The 15,304-nt window shown below is 46.4% G+C and overlaps 1 protein-coding gene across 1 annotated transcript in view; it reads left to right on the top strand.

Annotated features, from left to right (window-relative positions):
- Positions 1-15,304, top strand: part of LOC147667214 (5'-3' DNA helicase ZGRF1-like) — a gene marked incomplete at its 3' end in the record, with an annotated part of 340,063 nt that overhangs the window by 302,946 nt on the left and 21,813 nt on the right. Inside the window, exon 15 of the mRNA XM_086948844.1 lies at positions 7,954-8,138. Coding sequence (XP_086804970.1) covers positions 7,954-8,138 — 185 coding nt within the window. The remainder of the gene's footprint in view (positions 1-7,953; positions 8,139-15,304) is intronic.

Genomic DNA, 15,304 nt, shown 5'->3' with positions numbered 1-15,304 from the left:
GCAGATGTTGTCTGTTGCGGCGAGGAGGGCGGTTTCCGTACTGTGTTTTTTTCTGAAGCCGGATTGGGAGGAGTCGAGGATGTTGTGCTCTTCGATGAATGTGGCGGGTTGGCTGTTGATGGCTTACTCGATGACTTTCGCTGGGAACAGGAGCAGGGAGATGGGTCTATAGTTTTTGAGGTCGGTGGGGACCATCAGGGGTTTCTTCAGGAGCGGGTTGACCTCGGCGTGTTTTCAGTCGTCGGGGAACGAGGCGGTCGCCTGGGAGCAGTTGATGGTGTGCGGAGCATGGGTGCGATGGTGTCGGCGGCTCTGTTGAAGATTTGGTGGGGGCAGGGGTCCGTGGGGGCCCCTGAGTGGATTGACTTCATTGTCTTCAGTGTGTCTTCGGTGGTGAGGGCTGTCCAGTTGTCGATCGCTGGTTTCCAGGTGTTGGGGATGGTTGGCGAGGGTTCAGTGTGTTGGTTGTCATCGTCGAAGTTGTCGTGAATGCTCTTGATTTTGTGGTGGAAAAAGGTGCTCAGTTTGTCGCAGAGGTCTTGTGAGGAGTGAATGTCAGTAGACTCGCTGGTGGGTTGGGCGAACTCCTTGATGATGTTGAAGAGTTCTTTGCAGTTGTGTGCGTGGGTGGAGATTCGGTCTCTAATCACCTTTTTCCTCATTTCTCTGATGAGGTGGTGGTGGGCGTTGGTGGCGGCTCTGAAGTTGTTGTGGGCTTCTATGGATTTGGTGTTCCTCCAGGCCTTTTCGAGGTGGCTGCAAGTGCGTCTGTACTCTCGATGTTCGGTGGTAAACCATCTGGCTTTCTTGGTGCGGGGATTGTTGTTTTTCTTGAGGGGGGCTATGGTGTTGGCGCTTTCCGAGATCCACCTATGCAGGGTTCGGGCTGCGTTGTTGGAGTCGTCGTTATCTGCAATGGTTAGGATGGAATTGTTGTGTGAGGAGGTGAGCTGGTCGTCAGTTATTTTGGTCCAGTTTCTTTGTGAGAGTAGGTGTTGGTGTCTGTGGATGCTGGGTGTTCTGAAGGTGAAGTGGACGCAATGATGGTCAATCCATGGGAGTCTGGTGGTGTGGCTGATGGTGATGGAGTGTCCTGTAGTGAAGAGGGGGTCGAGGGTGTGTCCTGCTGAGTGCAGCGGCTCAGTCACTATCTGGCGGAGTCCAATGTTGTGGAGGTTGTCCAGGAGGGATGTGGTTTTGGGGTCCAGTTGGTTGTCGAGATGGAAGTTGAGGTCTCCCAGCAGGGTGTAGTTGGTGGATGCGATGGCCTGCGGAAGATGATGTCCGTTATGGAGTTGGCGATGGGTCCGCATGGTCCAGGGGGTCGGTAGATGCGGGTTCCTTGTAGGGTGGCGGTGGGACTGGCCAGTATCTTAAAGTGTTCCATCAGGTCTGTTGGCTCGTCGGGGAGTGTGCTCAGTCGGAGGGTGGATTTGTGGACAATGGCGATTCCTCCTCCCAGGCGGGTGGGGGGCGGTCCTTCCTGGAGATCTTGTATCCTTGTAGGATGGCAATGGCGATGTCTGGGCCCAAGGTGGTGTTAGTCCAGGTTTCGGTGAAGAATGCTACGTCCGGGGTGGTGCTGTCGAGGAGGTCCCAGATTTCGGTGGGATGTTTGTGGAGGGATTGGACGTTGAATGGATGCATTGCAGGGTCTTCGGTTCGGTTGTGTTCTGGGCGGGTTGAACTGGCTCCGTGTTCTTGGCGGTGCTGCAGGTGTGCCCACAGCGGTGACAGCTGAAGGGTCCATGGGTGTCTGCTGGTGATGCTAGCTTGCAGTTGTTGTTGCGGCCTGGGTTGAGTGCGTGGAGTGCTGCTGGGTCGCATCGTTGGTGGGGCAGAGGTCCAGGGTTCATGCGCTGGTCGCGGTCGGGTCATGGACGGGCGCAGACGGGCTTGTCTTTGGCGCGCCTTCAGCCCCCCAGCGGCGCGGCCGCCATTAAGTAGGGGCTTGGGGATGGCTGGACATCTGGGAGGCGGGCTGATCGTGCTGGGGGGAGGGGCCGCGGGGGCGGCAGCGGCGGAAAAACATGTGAAAAGGAGGCCAAAAGAGCGAGATAAAGAGAAAAATTGAAATACAGAGAAAAAGTGAAAAAAAAGAATTAAGTGTGAAGTTGAGCAGAAGGCAGAGAAAAAGTGGAGAAAAGAGTGAAGGGTTAAGAGGCTGAACGGAGCAGAAAGGAGAGGAAGAAGGGGACAGAAAGCCGTGTGAGAGACGGGGTCAGGGGTCCACTGGACCACCAGGGATGAGGTGCAGGTGTATCCTGCGGGTGGAGGAGGGCCTCGAACACCAGCACTACGGGAGCCAACTCTCCAACACCGCCCCTCCTACCCAGGGACCCGGGCCATGGGCTCTGTGTACAGTAACCGCACCCAATCTCTGATGGAAGGTCCAAACTCCGGGCACCCTCAACACCTCCATCAAGTGGGACCAGTCCACAGTATTGAAGGCCTTCTTCTGATCGACAGCAACCTGTGTCATTTCCTGCTCCTCATCAACCACTGAGTGTGAGACATGTGTTAGTCAGTGGATATATAGAGCCATGCTCCAGCCTGGGATAAACCCACATTGGTCGTCATGCACTAGGTCCCGTATCAATGCCCCAATCTAGTCGCCAGAAGCTTACAGTGCATCTTAACATCTGCATTAATCATGGTGAGCGATCAGTAAGAAAAAGGGTCTGCAGCAGTCCCTCCAAGTTTGCAGATAACACCCTCACGCATGGCTTGGGGGAGAATCTTCTTATCGAACGCCTCCTGGAATACTTCCAACAGCCGCTCTGACAAATGTGCAAAGTACGTTTGGTTGAACTCTACCTGGAAGCCATCGCATTCCAGCATCTTAGACCTATTTAGTTCCTGCAGGACACCCCTCAACTCCTCCAGTGTGAAGTCTGTCTCCAATTCCTGTACACTATCTCCAGCAAGCCTGGGAAGCTCCATTCCCCAGAGGTATGTCCCCAAAGCATCCTAACTGACCTTTTCCCTAGCCCTATACACCTTCTGAAGGTGAGTTTGAAAGGTCATCAATATGGCCTCTCGACCAATGACAGTTCAACCCCTTGGGAGATGCAGGTGCAATATAGGTGTCACATCATGTTCCTGTAGCAGAATCTAAGCCATGAAATTCCTTGACTTGTCCCCCTCCCTGTGCAGGCCTTGTCAATACTCTGTAAGTGTGTACTTACCAACGTCTTCCAGAGGTCATGTGTAACTTCTGCAGCACCCGGTCTCATCTCCAGCAATTCAGCCTCTCCCTTTTGAAGTTCAGCCAGCTGTTTCTCTTGTCATACTACATCTGACTCCTGCTGTTCTCATATCCCAGTGGTGGACCTTATTAAAGCACTGCACATCACTGCTTTCAAAGCCTCACATTCGTTGGCTCTAGTAACCATTGTGCCCCAATTATGCTCCGTGTAATCTGTCAGTGCATCCGCTGAGGCTGCTGTAGAAGAAGCATCTGTCAGGACATCTAGGAGTAAACACTAACTCTACCTCCCCATGCCATTGTACGTACAGCAGCATTGGAGCATGATCAGAAAGAAACCTCCACAAATGCACTACCTCGTTTAAGGTGTGGTGCGGCTGCTCTGCCACCATAATACTATCCAAGTGACTAAATGTATTGTGTGTCAAGGAATGACAAGTGTATTCATATGTCTGCAAGTGAAGAAGTCTCCAGCTATCCCCCAAAAAAACGAGATTGTGCATGACCACCAAGAGCAACCTGGTCATCAGTTGTTTTGTTCCAGCCAGAGGTGAATGTCTGTCTCTCTCACCATCTGCAACACAATTAAAATCCCCTGCCCAAATGATAGCGGAGTCTATGCTGTCCTGTAGTAAGTCTTGCATATTTGTTAAGAAGTGCCTATCTTCTTTATTAGGTGCATAGCTGTTGAGAATACAGCCTTCCCATCCAGTGTTCCTTGTACAAGTATGTGTCGGGCCTCTACGTCTTCCTCTGTGTATGTGTGATGAACGGGTACCCCTGGAGCCATCCAGATGGCCACCTCTCCCGCGTATGAAGAGTACGTGACTGAGTAAAGTTGTGCCCTCCATTTTTTCCCCAGTTTCTGTATTTTATTAGTCATGAGGTTTCTTGTATACAGGCTATGTGGACCTCGGTATGCTGGAAAGGTCTTTCGGTTGCAGCACCATCTTGCACCCATTGTTTAATGAATTGCTCCACCTTGCATCCTCTAATGTTTCCTTGGGATACCTCCGTGAGAGGCGGCATGCAACAGGATGCACCAAGGGATACGCCCTGTCGAGGGTGCAATCTATACACTCCGGGGACACCCCTTTATAACCTACAGGCAGACCAAAGCACAATGTCCCTCTGGGTCCCGCCAATGACAGTCAAGTGTTCCATCAAGTGTTTCCTCACCAGTCCTGTAGGCAGATGTCGGGACTATGCTAATTCATGGCCAACCGGTATTCCAATGAAGGGAAGGAGGCCCCGCAAATGGCTCACCAGCCTGTCATAGCCCCCCCCTCTGCTGCAAACCCCCGCCGGGTAAGTCTCCACAGGCCCTGCCAAGCCAATCTGCAAGGCCTTCTCACCCTCTCCCCACTGCTGTCACTTCCTTCGCAGCCCCATGTCCATGCAGGGCTTCTGCCGTACAGCTGAGAGCCCCAGCGGCCCCGGCAGCTGATGCAGGCAAGCCACGCCCAGGGTAGTGAAGGATGCAGGCACTGCTGAGCCCTGATGCTAGCACAAGGCTCCAATCCTCATGCTTCACACCGCGACTCCAGTGTCAGCCCAAAATGGCGAAGAGGCAGTGGACACACCTCCTGCACCACCACCGGCTCCAGGGACATGTGCCACCAGGATCTAGGCACAAGCCGGCTCCTTCCAGGCGCGGGCCAGACTCAAACCGCTACTAGCAGGCCCCACAGCACCCGCAATTGAGGTAGACCCCCAGCAGCCGCCAGTCATGCCGCAATCTGCATCCACTGCCCAATGACAATCAAAACTGCGTGGGTGATGAGAGAAGGCATCCCCAGTCGACCCCCCCAGAGTGCAGGACAAATCAGCACTGCTAAGACAGGATTGATTATATAGAATATTCAGGTGGCTTAGGAGGAGCCCCTCAAGGACGTATCCTGTCAGCCTTCTTGCGATGCTATGTCCCCCCAGAGTACAATATTAAATGCAATCTTGAGAAACATTTTCATTCCCTGTGGCGGACCCTCATTCATTTTTACCAATGTAGAGGAAATGTGAGTAATTTTACTACTCCTGAATTTCTCATTTATATATATTGGGATTTCTGGGAAGGGTTCATATGGCCTCCTATTACTTACCACAAGATGATACTCTCAATTGCCGCAGTGCGGATTGGGCAATGATATGCCACCATTATAGGTTGATTATATAATGTAGGAAAGAAGATCCTAGTGGCAGACACCCCAGAGAAGGGTTCTGAGCACTGAGTCTGCCCTCTTAAAATATCCCTAGAAAGCCAGGATGGCATATTCTGAAGGACATGAGTGTACCTTGTGATTGAGACCCTTTTCAAATGAATGGCCCTCAACAGGACAGACTATAGTAATCTGATCTGATGCTGAACATCTATTTTAAACTTGTCTAGTAACAGTTCCAAATTGCACCCTGAATTGCTTCAGAGACCTGGGGATTGTCATTCAAACCCTTCCATGCTCGAATTAATGCAAAGGTCTGCAAGGGACACATTAAACCAACCGTTGATCAGACAAATAGTGAATAGAGACCACTTAATACGAAATCTGGAGCGGAGTGCAGGTTTTTAAAAAAATGTAGAGTAATATGGGGATTGATGGGATCCACAACAAACAGTTGAATGTCATCTTCAGATAGCAGGGTTCTGTCTTTCTGTCTTCACTGCTGTCGACTCACACCCCCTAATCAATGGACCTTGTCTGCTCAAAGGTGAAGAGACTCAGAGAAAGGGGGAAGAACGGTCTCATCCATCTTTGAAGTAAATTGTTGGGAAAGGACTCTATTTAACTAGACTGCAGCTATGAGTGACGTGTACAGGAGAGGGAACAAGAAACAAGTGGGACCCACAAACCATTTTCCTTATTGTATATATAATATGATTCACCAACCTGTAGAGTCGAACAGCTTCTCATCGTTAGAGAGCCATAATACTAAAGGGCTAGTAAGGGTGCTTGCAAGAGTCGGCATTGGTTCAGTAACATAGAACTGCAGGCACCAGAATAATAATACCTGCGAAGAGTCATTGATCTAGAACGTTGCAATGTCCTCCACATTTAATAGGGAGTTGGAACAGTATACGGTGCCTTTGTCTGTGGGACGTCCATGTTTGTGGATCCGTGTAATGTACTTGTCTCTATTTTGCCCACAGAATTCCATCAATTTTGCCATCCTAGAAGAAGCTTAGGAGCCTGGAACCAATTATGTTGGAAATGTACTTGAATAACTCAACTCAACATTAGGGCCAAGTAACCTAGTTGCCACCACCCTATAGTCATTATTCAGTCATTTTTGGGTTATCTTCCTGGAGTCATTAGGCGGCACTGCTAGTTCCTGTTTTTTCAGTGATGGCAGATAAAAGTTCTCTAACTCTACAGAACTGCTGCATATGTTTATAGACCCCCGTGGTACGGCCTAGCCTCTCGTAACAATGATAAAGCTTCCTGTGGTGCAACATGGGTCTACTAAGCCCTCGTTCTGCAAATAAATGTTAGTTGGCCACCATCATCAAATGATCTACCTACGTACGGTGTTGCAGCTTCCATGCACTGACCCTCCATATCACAGAGTCCAACCCAGAACATATGTCTACCATTAGCAGAAATGGGGTATTATTAGAGGTCTGCCTGGCCCAGAACTCCAAAGTCTGACTCATGTCAGCCTTTGGTCTAATGATATGAACAAATAGTCAAATATGGAATGCGGGCTTTGTGAATCCTAGTAGTAGGAGTAATGTGTGTCTCTGCCATCCCTTTGGCTACACTATGTGCTTGAGCCAAAAGGTGTTGGAGACATGACCTGTCCTGATACCGCAGTGCGTGGTAAGTCTGGCTCACTTAAACTTTCTTGTCCAGTATTGATACCATAATCAAATTGCCCCCAAGTACTTGAATGGTGTTTGGGGTTTCGGTCATTAAGGTATCCAGTTCAGCAAGTACTTTGCTCTGAAGTTGTGGAGAACCATAAATATAAATCAGAGTAATGCCCCTATAGTCCTGTCTCCTATTCAGAGGTACATAAGTAGCATTTGGGTTCAACCAGTTCCTAGTTTCCTTGAATGGGAGTTATTTTCCATGAAATACATCCACTCCCCATTTGCAAGAAGCATGTTTTTACACCAGTTGCTCGGAAGGTGGATCTCGTAAAACAGTGCCAGGTGAGGTTTGTGTCGAGAAATTGATATATAGAAACCCTCTTAATCTTGTCTCTCAATGCTGGGCACCCCAAGTTCCCCAGAAACCCTTTGCCCCAGCATTCCACTTTACAGAGACCTTTCCATCCTGACACTGGAATGATGTGACTTAGTTGTCTCTCCTTCCCCCCTCCACAACCTCCAAACTGCTGATTAAACATAGTCGTTCTAAACCCCCAGTCCTCAATTCACACTCTATACTTGTAACTACACAAGCAGCCCTTATTCAAACCTTGGGGTATGAAGGCAGGTAATGGAATTGACCTAAATGTAAGTCGTCAAGAGAGGTTTTGCAGGGGGAGGTTAGGTTGGCTGGTCAACACCGCCCATGCACCTGAACTTTCAACGTTTTTATTTTTTTTATACACTATTGGCTGTGCAAAGGTCTTTCTCAGACCAATGAGAGCACCACATTTGTCTCAAGGTGTAGGGCTCTAGAACATGGAATATCAAAGTCATTGGGAAAATAGTGTGCATTTGTTAGTGTGCAAACAATACTGTTCACTTGTGTATGCCATAGAGTTAACCCATGTGCTTCTTTTCTTTTCTCTTTTCTGTCAAGAACACTTGAATATTTTACTATTTAACGTGTCCCAGAGATTCCATGCAGCACTCTCGAAAGCTGATATATCCTTTTACACTTCGGCCAGGGAAGGAAAAGGGAATGGAAATGAAAACTTTATTCCATTTTGCCTTCATCACCAACCTGCAAAGCTAATTATGGTTAAAAAAGAAGGTCGGAACAAGGTGAGGTGTTTTTCTTTACAGAATATTGTACAATGGTTCAGTCGTTTGTGCGAAAAATTACTGTGCCTCAAACAGCCAACATGAGTTATCACACAATGCCTTTACCAATCATCCTTTACCACACATTATTTGTATCCTTACCATGCATGCCTTTACCTGGTACTTTACAGGAAAGTTAAAAAACAACATAATTAATGTAATATAAAAAAAGGATTTAGGTGCAGGTAGTGGTAAAGGGAAAGTCGGATAATTTTGGGTATATGAGACGGACAGTGGTAAAGTCAGAGATAAGGGTAATTTTAGGGTTTAGGGGTAAGCAGTGATAAAGGGAGTTGAGAGTAATTTTCGAGTTTAGGGGTTGGTAGTGGTAAATCTGAGACATGAGGGGGTTTGGAGGAGTTCCCTCCCCCCAAAGCAAATATAAATCCTAGTGAAAAGTAGTTGCAATAATTTTGACAAGCAGAGAGAACAACTTCTACATCTTCAATTATTGAAAATGAAGAGGATGTGTAACTCATTTATTTAAGTCAGAGGTCTTCAATTTGTTAGGCACACCTAGCCATATCAGGACATGGCAGTATGCCCAGGAGTGGGGCTTGGCCTTCAGTAATGCTGGCTCTTTTTTGGGCTATTGGGGGCAGGAAGTAGGGTAGAGGCATGCTGTTACAGCCCACCAGGTGAAACAGTTCATGTATGACTAGCTGGTATTATCTCTTAACAGCTTTGCCAGGATGTTAAGTGGTGGCCAAGAGATGCCAGTCTACTGATAGATGAGAATTTCTTCCTCATCATATGCATGTTTTCAGGGATGTGTTGCTTAATGTGTAGGGAATCATCTAGAAATCTACAGATAAAGTGCCCTTTTTTCTTCATATTAGCCCTTACCACTCTTACCTGTCCCCTTCCTGTGAGATAATTATTAAGGCCAACTGTTCAGAAATAGTCAAATGAATATAATATTTTGGTGGGGCTATTTGCTCCCTCATTTTGAAAGGGGTGTGACATTGTTTTAACCAATCAAATAGAGCATGAAGCTATGGCTGTTAGTCACACCACAAAGGCTTTCAGCAGCTGGTCAAGTGATGGAACAGAACAACAAAGCGGTTGTGTTGACTTTTTTTGCGAGGCCCATCTGTAGGATCTTCCTCAGAAGAAGGAGAACCAGATGCTTTCATACTGTGGAGTGGTTCAAGTGGACTTGTTTATGACAAATTACTATGCCAAACAGAGTATGACAGCACATCTATCAATCCATCCACAACATGGGCATTCCAATCATGTCCTACAGGAATATCTGTTGATATTAGAGGAGACACCTCACCCACCGTATGACGACATGTTTCATCATTGGTTCCTCCCCTCAGCCAGGTAGATGTATACCACCTGGATGGCCGCAACCAAATCTGAGGAGATTTTTTGGGAGCTATTGATAAAGAATTCTTCTGGATATTAGTGCAGGTTTCAAGTTAAAAATGACTATGGATAAACCCTAGGTTTCTCTATATTAAGTGGGCATATATATCATAATTGAAAATTATATGTGACTCAACGTTTTCAGTTTTTCTACATCTATCAATAAATTACCTTACATGTTTCAGCTGAATGTTACTGCCCATATGGGTCACTCAGTTTTCTTCAGGGCTATAAAGTCCCTGCATATAAACCCCTCACCCTAAAGGAGTCTAAATGTTAATATGAATCTGTTTTCTGACTATCCATTTGTAAAACTTTCTCATTAATTATTTGCTGTCCTCTGTTCAGCGTTTCAAGGACCTTCTCTGAAATATTTATTAATGACTCACTTTCCCGTTCCATGATGGAATTTGTTCTACTGCACTCTTCTGCACTATTTTCATTAGTCTCTACTCTCACTGGTGTACACATCATTCCCTGATTTCTCACAATTTCTCTTGTTGCTGGTAATGTATGTATTTCCTTAATATTTTCACTTGGGACTGTTATTGCATGCATCTTTGAAACTCCTTGCCCTGTCTGATAAAGAGGAACAACCGGATCAATTGTTACAGTTACTGATAGTGAATCAGGATTACTTGTCATAACTATATTGGAAAATCCTGCTCTCTCAGGGGTCCGATTCTCATCTGAACTTATTCTTTTATAAGCTGGATTTAAGTCTGAAGGTTAAGCTTCTGGTCTTAAACCTTCAAACGGATTAGTGTCTGAATGATGTTGTTCTTCATTATAAGGTGGGGTCTATTCAGCAAAATTTCATTCAACAACTTATCATCTATATCCTCAAAATTCCCATCTGATCCAGGGAGTACTAGAACCTTTTCCTCCTCTAAATGTTTCCTCTTTTCCTTACATTTCTCTCCTTCTTTTTGTCCAGCTACCATTACCGGATACATTCCGGCTCCCAAAGATACATCTTGTCTCCATATCTTTTTCTGGGATTCCCGTTTTGTCTGCTCATATCGATTTATTGTATTTCTATATCTTCCCTCACATTTCTTGTTTTTTTACTCCAATGTGCTTCATGCCCCGACTCTTCAAGGGCTCCAGACTGTATAGGCCTAGGGTTAGGTTTCAAATCATTCATTTGTCCTCTCAAATTCTCTAATATTCTAACATTAAATGTCTCATTCTGTGGAAATGCTAAGGGAGGACATACACCTATGGGGCAAGATGGCCGCTATGCTGCTGTAGAGAGCAGTCGCACCTACTCCTTCTCCTGGACCCATGGACTTCGAGGCTGGTTGTAAGAGTTAAATATGCTGAGTTTCCGAGGAGTTTCCTGCAGTAAAGAAGGCACTAAAGAATCTACTGGTATCAAGATATTGCGAAAGGTGATTACAACCCTGAGACTTTATTACGGTGATCATCTGAGGAAAGTGCTGGCTTATGGTATCACTGCAGGTTTGAGGATGTTGCAACGCACTGGCGCGATCCCAAAATCCACGCTGAACAAGCGAGCCACAGCAGCTACTGCTCCAAGCAATACTGCCCAAAAGCTTCAAGTTAAGAAAGGAGAGAAATCTATTAAAGAAAAGGAAAAGGTCGATTCTAAGGCCGACTCCAAAGCAGCATTACAAGAGACACAAGCGGGAACTCCTGGAGCTAAAGGACAGACACAACAACAGAGGCGCTCGCAATCGGACGGCGGAGCGCCAAAACATACGAACACTGTACCTGTTTCCAGCAGAGATCTGCGGCAGTCCACCGTTACGGAGGCATTTGCGGGGAGAAGCCAGCCAGCCAGCCAGCCTACAGTCGTGGTTACTGGATGCATCTCAGAGCCGAGCACGAAGGTAAACGCGGAAGCTGTTCTCGCCGACCGCGAGGACGCAAGCACGGCGGTTGCCAGGCAACCGGGGCTGCAGACGTGTACGCCTCAAGCGGGAGCCGTGCAGAGCGAGGAGACTGCTGCGAAGGCAGGCGAGGACGGGAACAGAGGCGGAGATGCTGATACGGAGAAAACGACGACGAGCAGTAGCGGTAAGCCTAGCAATGGGCAGCTGGAGGAGTTGGTTGTTCCGCTAAATAATAATAATGCCCTAATGCTTGAAGCACTAATGGAAGTAAATGTGGCACTCACTCCTGCGGATAAAAATAACATGGGACAGTCTAATTGGGGAAGTATGAAAAGCCTAGAGAGTCGCACAACAAAGGAGGCTAAAGGAAGGAGAGTACGTTCCCCGGAGGTGGAAAAATTCTACTCAGTGACCGAGGGCTCAGACTCTTCTCTGTTGGGGTCAGATGAGGAGGGCATTACCACAGATCTCTCATCAGGAACTGAGTCAGAAGAATCTCTTTCTGGTGAGCATATAAGTAAGGAAACACAAAAGAAATGAAGAAGAACTATGATAAGGCGAGAAAGAGACTTAGACAGAGCAGCGTCAAGTACAAATAGGAAGCTGCTATGGGATTATGGTAGCACCGCCAAAATGTATCAGGAACAAGACGTGGGTGACGCACCTGAGAATTACCCCCCAAATGCTTCTCAAGACGCATCTGATACCCCACCTCAAGCGACTTTGGATGGAATGTTTTCCATGCTCAAACAAATGCACTTAGAGGCTCGCTTAGAAAGCAGAAGAGCGAGACAAGACACTAAGAAAATACAAGCGAGCATCAGGAAAATGAATAGGAAATATGTGGAGGTGGAAGGCAGGGTGGAACAAGTTGAAGAGAGAACTGGAAGACTGGAGGATGAAGTCACGGACTGGCAGAATGTAAGAACAGAACAAGGAAAAGTGATTGAGGACTTACAGTGGAAGCTGGAAGATTTCGAAAATCGCCAAAGGCGGAACAACCTACGCTTTTTGGGCCTAGAGGAAGGACTGGAAGGGAAGGACCCAAGGGGGTTTATGATTAAATTACTAAAAGACGCATACCCAGAGGCGCAGTGACAGTGGGAACTTGAAGTACAGAGAGCGCATAGATTCCCACTAACGCAGAAGGGAGGAAGAGGCACTAATCAGAATGGTCTACCTAGGGCAATGTTGTTTTTTTTTGGTAATTTCTTGGCCAGGCAGGAAATAATGGAGTCTGCGAGACCAGATAGGAAAAAGCCAGTTGAAGGAATTACGTTTTTTACTAGGCCTGACTTTTGTCATACGACGGTGGAAAGGAGGTGGAAACTCAGGCAGCTTATCACTCCGTTCCAACGCCAAGGTTCTGAAGCATATCTGATGTATCCATCTAAGCTAAAAGTTATCACAGGGGGACGCACCAGAATGTTCTTTTCGGAAGTAAAGGCAGGCGAATACCTCGCAGAGATTACAGAGAATCAGAAAGGCAGGAAGAGTAGGGATTCGGAACCAGCATAGGGTGCATACGAAGATAATAAGAGTATTAAGTATGTTAATGTGAGTAACTTGAGTAACTTGGGTGGGAGAAGGAGGCGACACTACAGTAAAGAGCAGCCACACATAGGTCAAGATTGACCTATTTGCCTGTAACAGGGGGGGTTAGCAAGGGGAGGGGGGGAAAGGGGGGGTTGAGGGAGGGGGGGTTGGGAAGGTGGTGGTGAGGAACTAAGGGTATGTACAGCACAAAATAAGAAGAAATGTAGGCACAAACAGGTGGCAATAAAAAATTTAGAGGAAAGTGATTGTGGGCTTTATTTCAAAATCAGATGGCAATAAGACTTGCTACCATTAATATTTGTGGTTTGAATGATGGCAGGAAAAGGCAGAAAGTAGTGGCCATGTGTAGATTACTAAAACTGGATGTTATTTGTCTTCAGGAGACACATGTGAGAGGAAAAGATAAATATCTAATGGACCAGTTAGGGTATGAAGTTTTAGCACGTACACAGCAAGATGTTAAGTCAAAGGGAGTCGCTATTTTTGCAAAAAAAGGATTTGTGCTAGTAAAGAGAAAGAAGGAAGACGTTGAAGGTAGATGGGTAATGGTAGAGGGAGAAACAACAACTGGAGGCAGATATACAATTGTTTCTGTTTATGGCTCTAATGAAGATGAACCTGACTTATTTGATCTTTTAGACATTGAATTGGCATTATGGCCAGAACCAGTAATCTTTTGCGGAGATTTTAATGTTAATGGTTTGTCAGGGTTGGGTATGACGGGAGGGGGGATGTTGGGAGACCGTAAGAAAAGAACAAGAAGGGCTATTGCTAATTTAATGAATAATAATGCACTGGTAGATGTTTGGTCGGCGTATAATCCTGCGGGGACAGGTAGCACTTTCTACTCTGCTCCCCACAAAAGTATAGCAAGACTGGATTATTTCTTAATTTCTAGTCCCTTAGTACCAGAAGTGAAAATAGAAATGTTACCTTGGGTCTTCTCAGACCATAATCCATTGGTGTTGACTATCTCCCAGAATTGTAATGCGTGCCACAAAGAATATAATTGGACATTCGAAAGGAGGTTACTCAAGGAACCGGATTATGTTAGCAGAATGAAGGTATGGATTAGACAATTCTGGGAGGTAAATAGAGGTACGGCAGCTACAGTTATGGTTTGGGACGCATTTAAGGCAGGGATAAGGGGAGAAACACTGGCTTATACTCTACATAGGAGTAAGAAAGAGAAATCGGATTTAACTAGGAGGCTGCAAGACTTAATGAATTTAGAACAACAACTTATTCAGGCGGTCATGAATCAAGAACCCCTTGAGCAGATCTTATTAGAAACAGAGTTGAAAAAGGCAGAGACTGGTGAAAGTTTGGCCAACAAAGCAGCGAGCAACTATTTAGCAAAAAAGGAAAAATGCTACGAATTTAATGAGAGGGTTGGACATTTGCTAGCAGTTCGTACCAGACAAAACCTGGCAGCCGGGGAAATCAAAGAAATTAAGAACAAAGGGGGGAATGTTGTAACTAAGGTGGAAGATGTGAGGGAGGTGTTTAGGGAGTTTTATTCAGAACTTTATGATCAAGACCTGAGAATTGGGGACGACGTGATAGAGGATTACTTGGCAGGAATCCCTCATAAAGAATTGATCTTGGAGGATAAAGAGGCTATGGAGCTCCCATTAACACTGGGTGAAATACATAATGCAGTAATGAAACTCCCCTCAGGGAAGGCCGCAGGACCTGATCAAATTCCGGCAGAATTTTATAGGATTTTCTGGGACACTTTGGGGATTGATATGTTAGAAATTTTAAGGCATGCACAGATGGGGGAAAATATACCACAATCATGGGCTGGAGCAAGTATTATAGTCATTTTGAAAAAGAATAAATCGCATCTGGATCCTGGCTCATATAGGCCAATTACGCTCATGAATGCTGATGCAAAAATATACTCTAAGGCCCTTTCACAGAGGCTTAGCAGGGTAATTGAGGGGCTGGTATACACAACACAGCACGGCTTCATTCCGGGTAAAGGGACTACGGAACACACGAGGAGGATGGTTACTATTTTGGACGCTGCGGGTGCTGCAGGAGACCCTGCCTCGGCTATCTTTTTGGATGCAGAGAAGGCCTTTGACAGGGTCTCCTGGAGCTATCTGTGGAAAGTGTTGGAATGGTTTGGGATAGGTACAGGCTATATAAAGGCTATAAAAGCGTTATATTTAAACCCAACAGCTAAGGTGAGGATAAACAGAGGGTACACGGAGGGCATACGAATAATGCGGGGTACAAGACAGGGTTGCCCGGCCTCACCATTGCTATTCGCCTTATATCTAGACCCCCTTTTGAGAAGATTAGAGGGAAACCTAAATATTATACCGA

Source organism: Lissotriton vulgaris, unplaced genomic scaffold (assembly GCF_964263255.1).
Source record: "Lissotriton vulgaris unplaced genomic scaffold, aLisVul1.2 SCAFFOLD_1138, whole genome shotgun sequence".
Classification (NCBI taxonomy): domain Eukaryota; kingdom Metazoa; phylum Chordata; class Amphibia; order Caudata; family Salamandridae; genus Lissotriton; species Lissotriton vulgaris.
The sequence above is the reverse complement of the archived record's forward strand: the minus strand, read 5'-3'. Positions and strand labels throughout refer to the sequence as shown.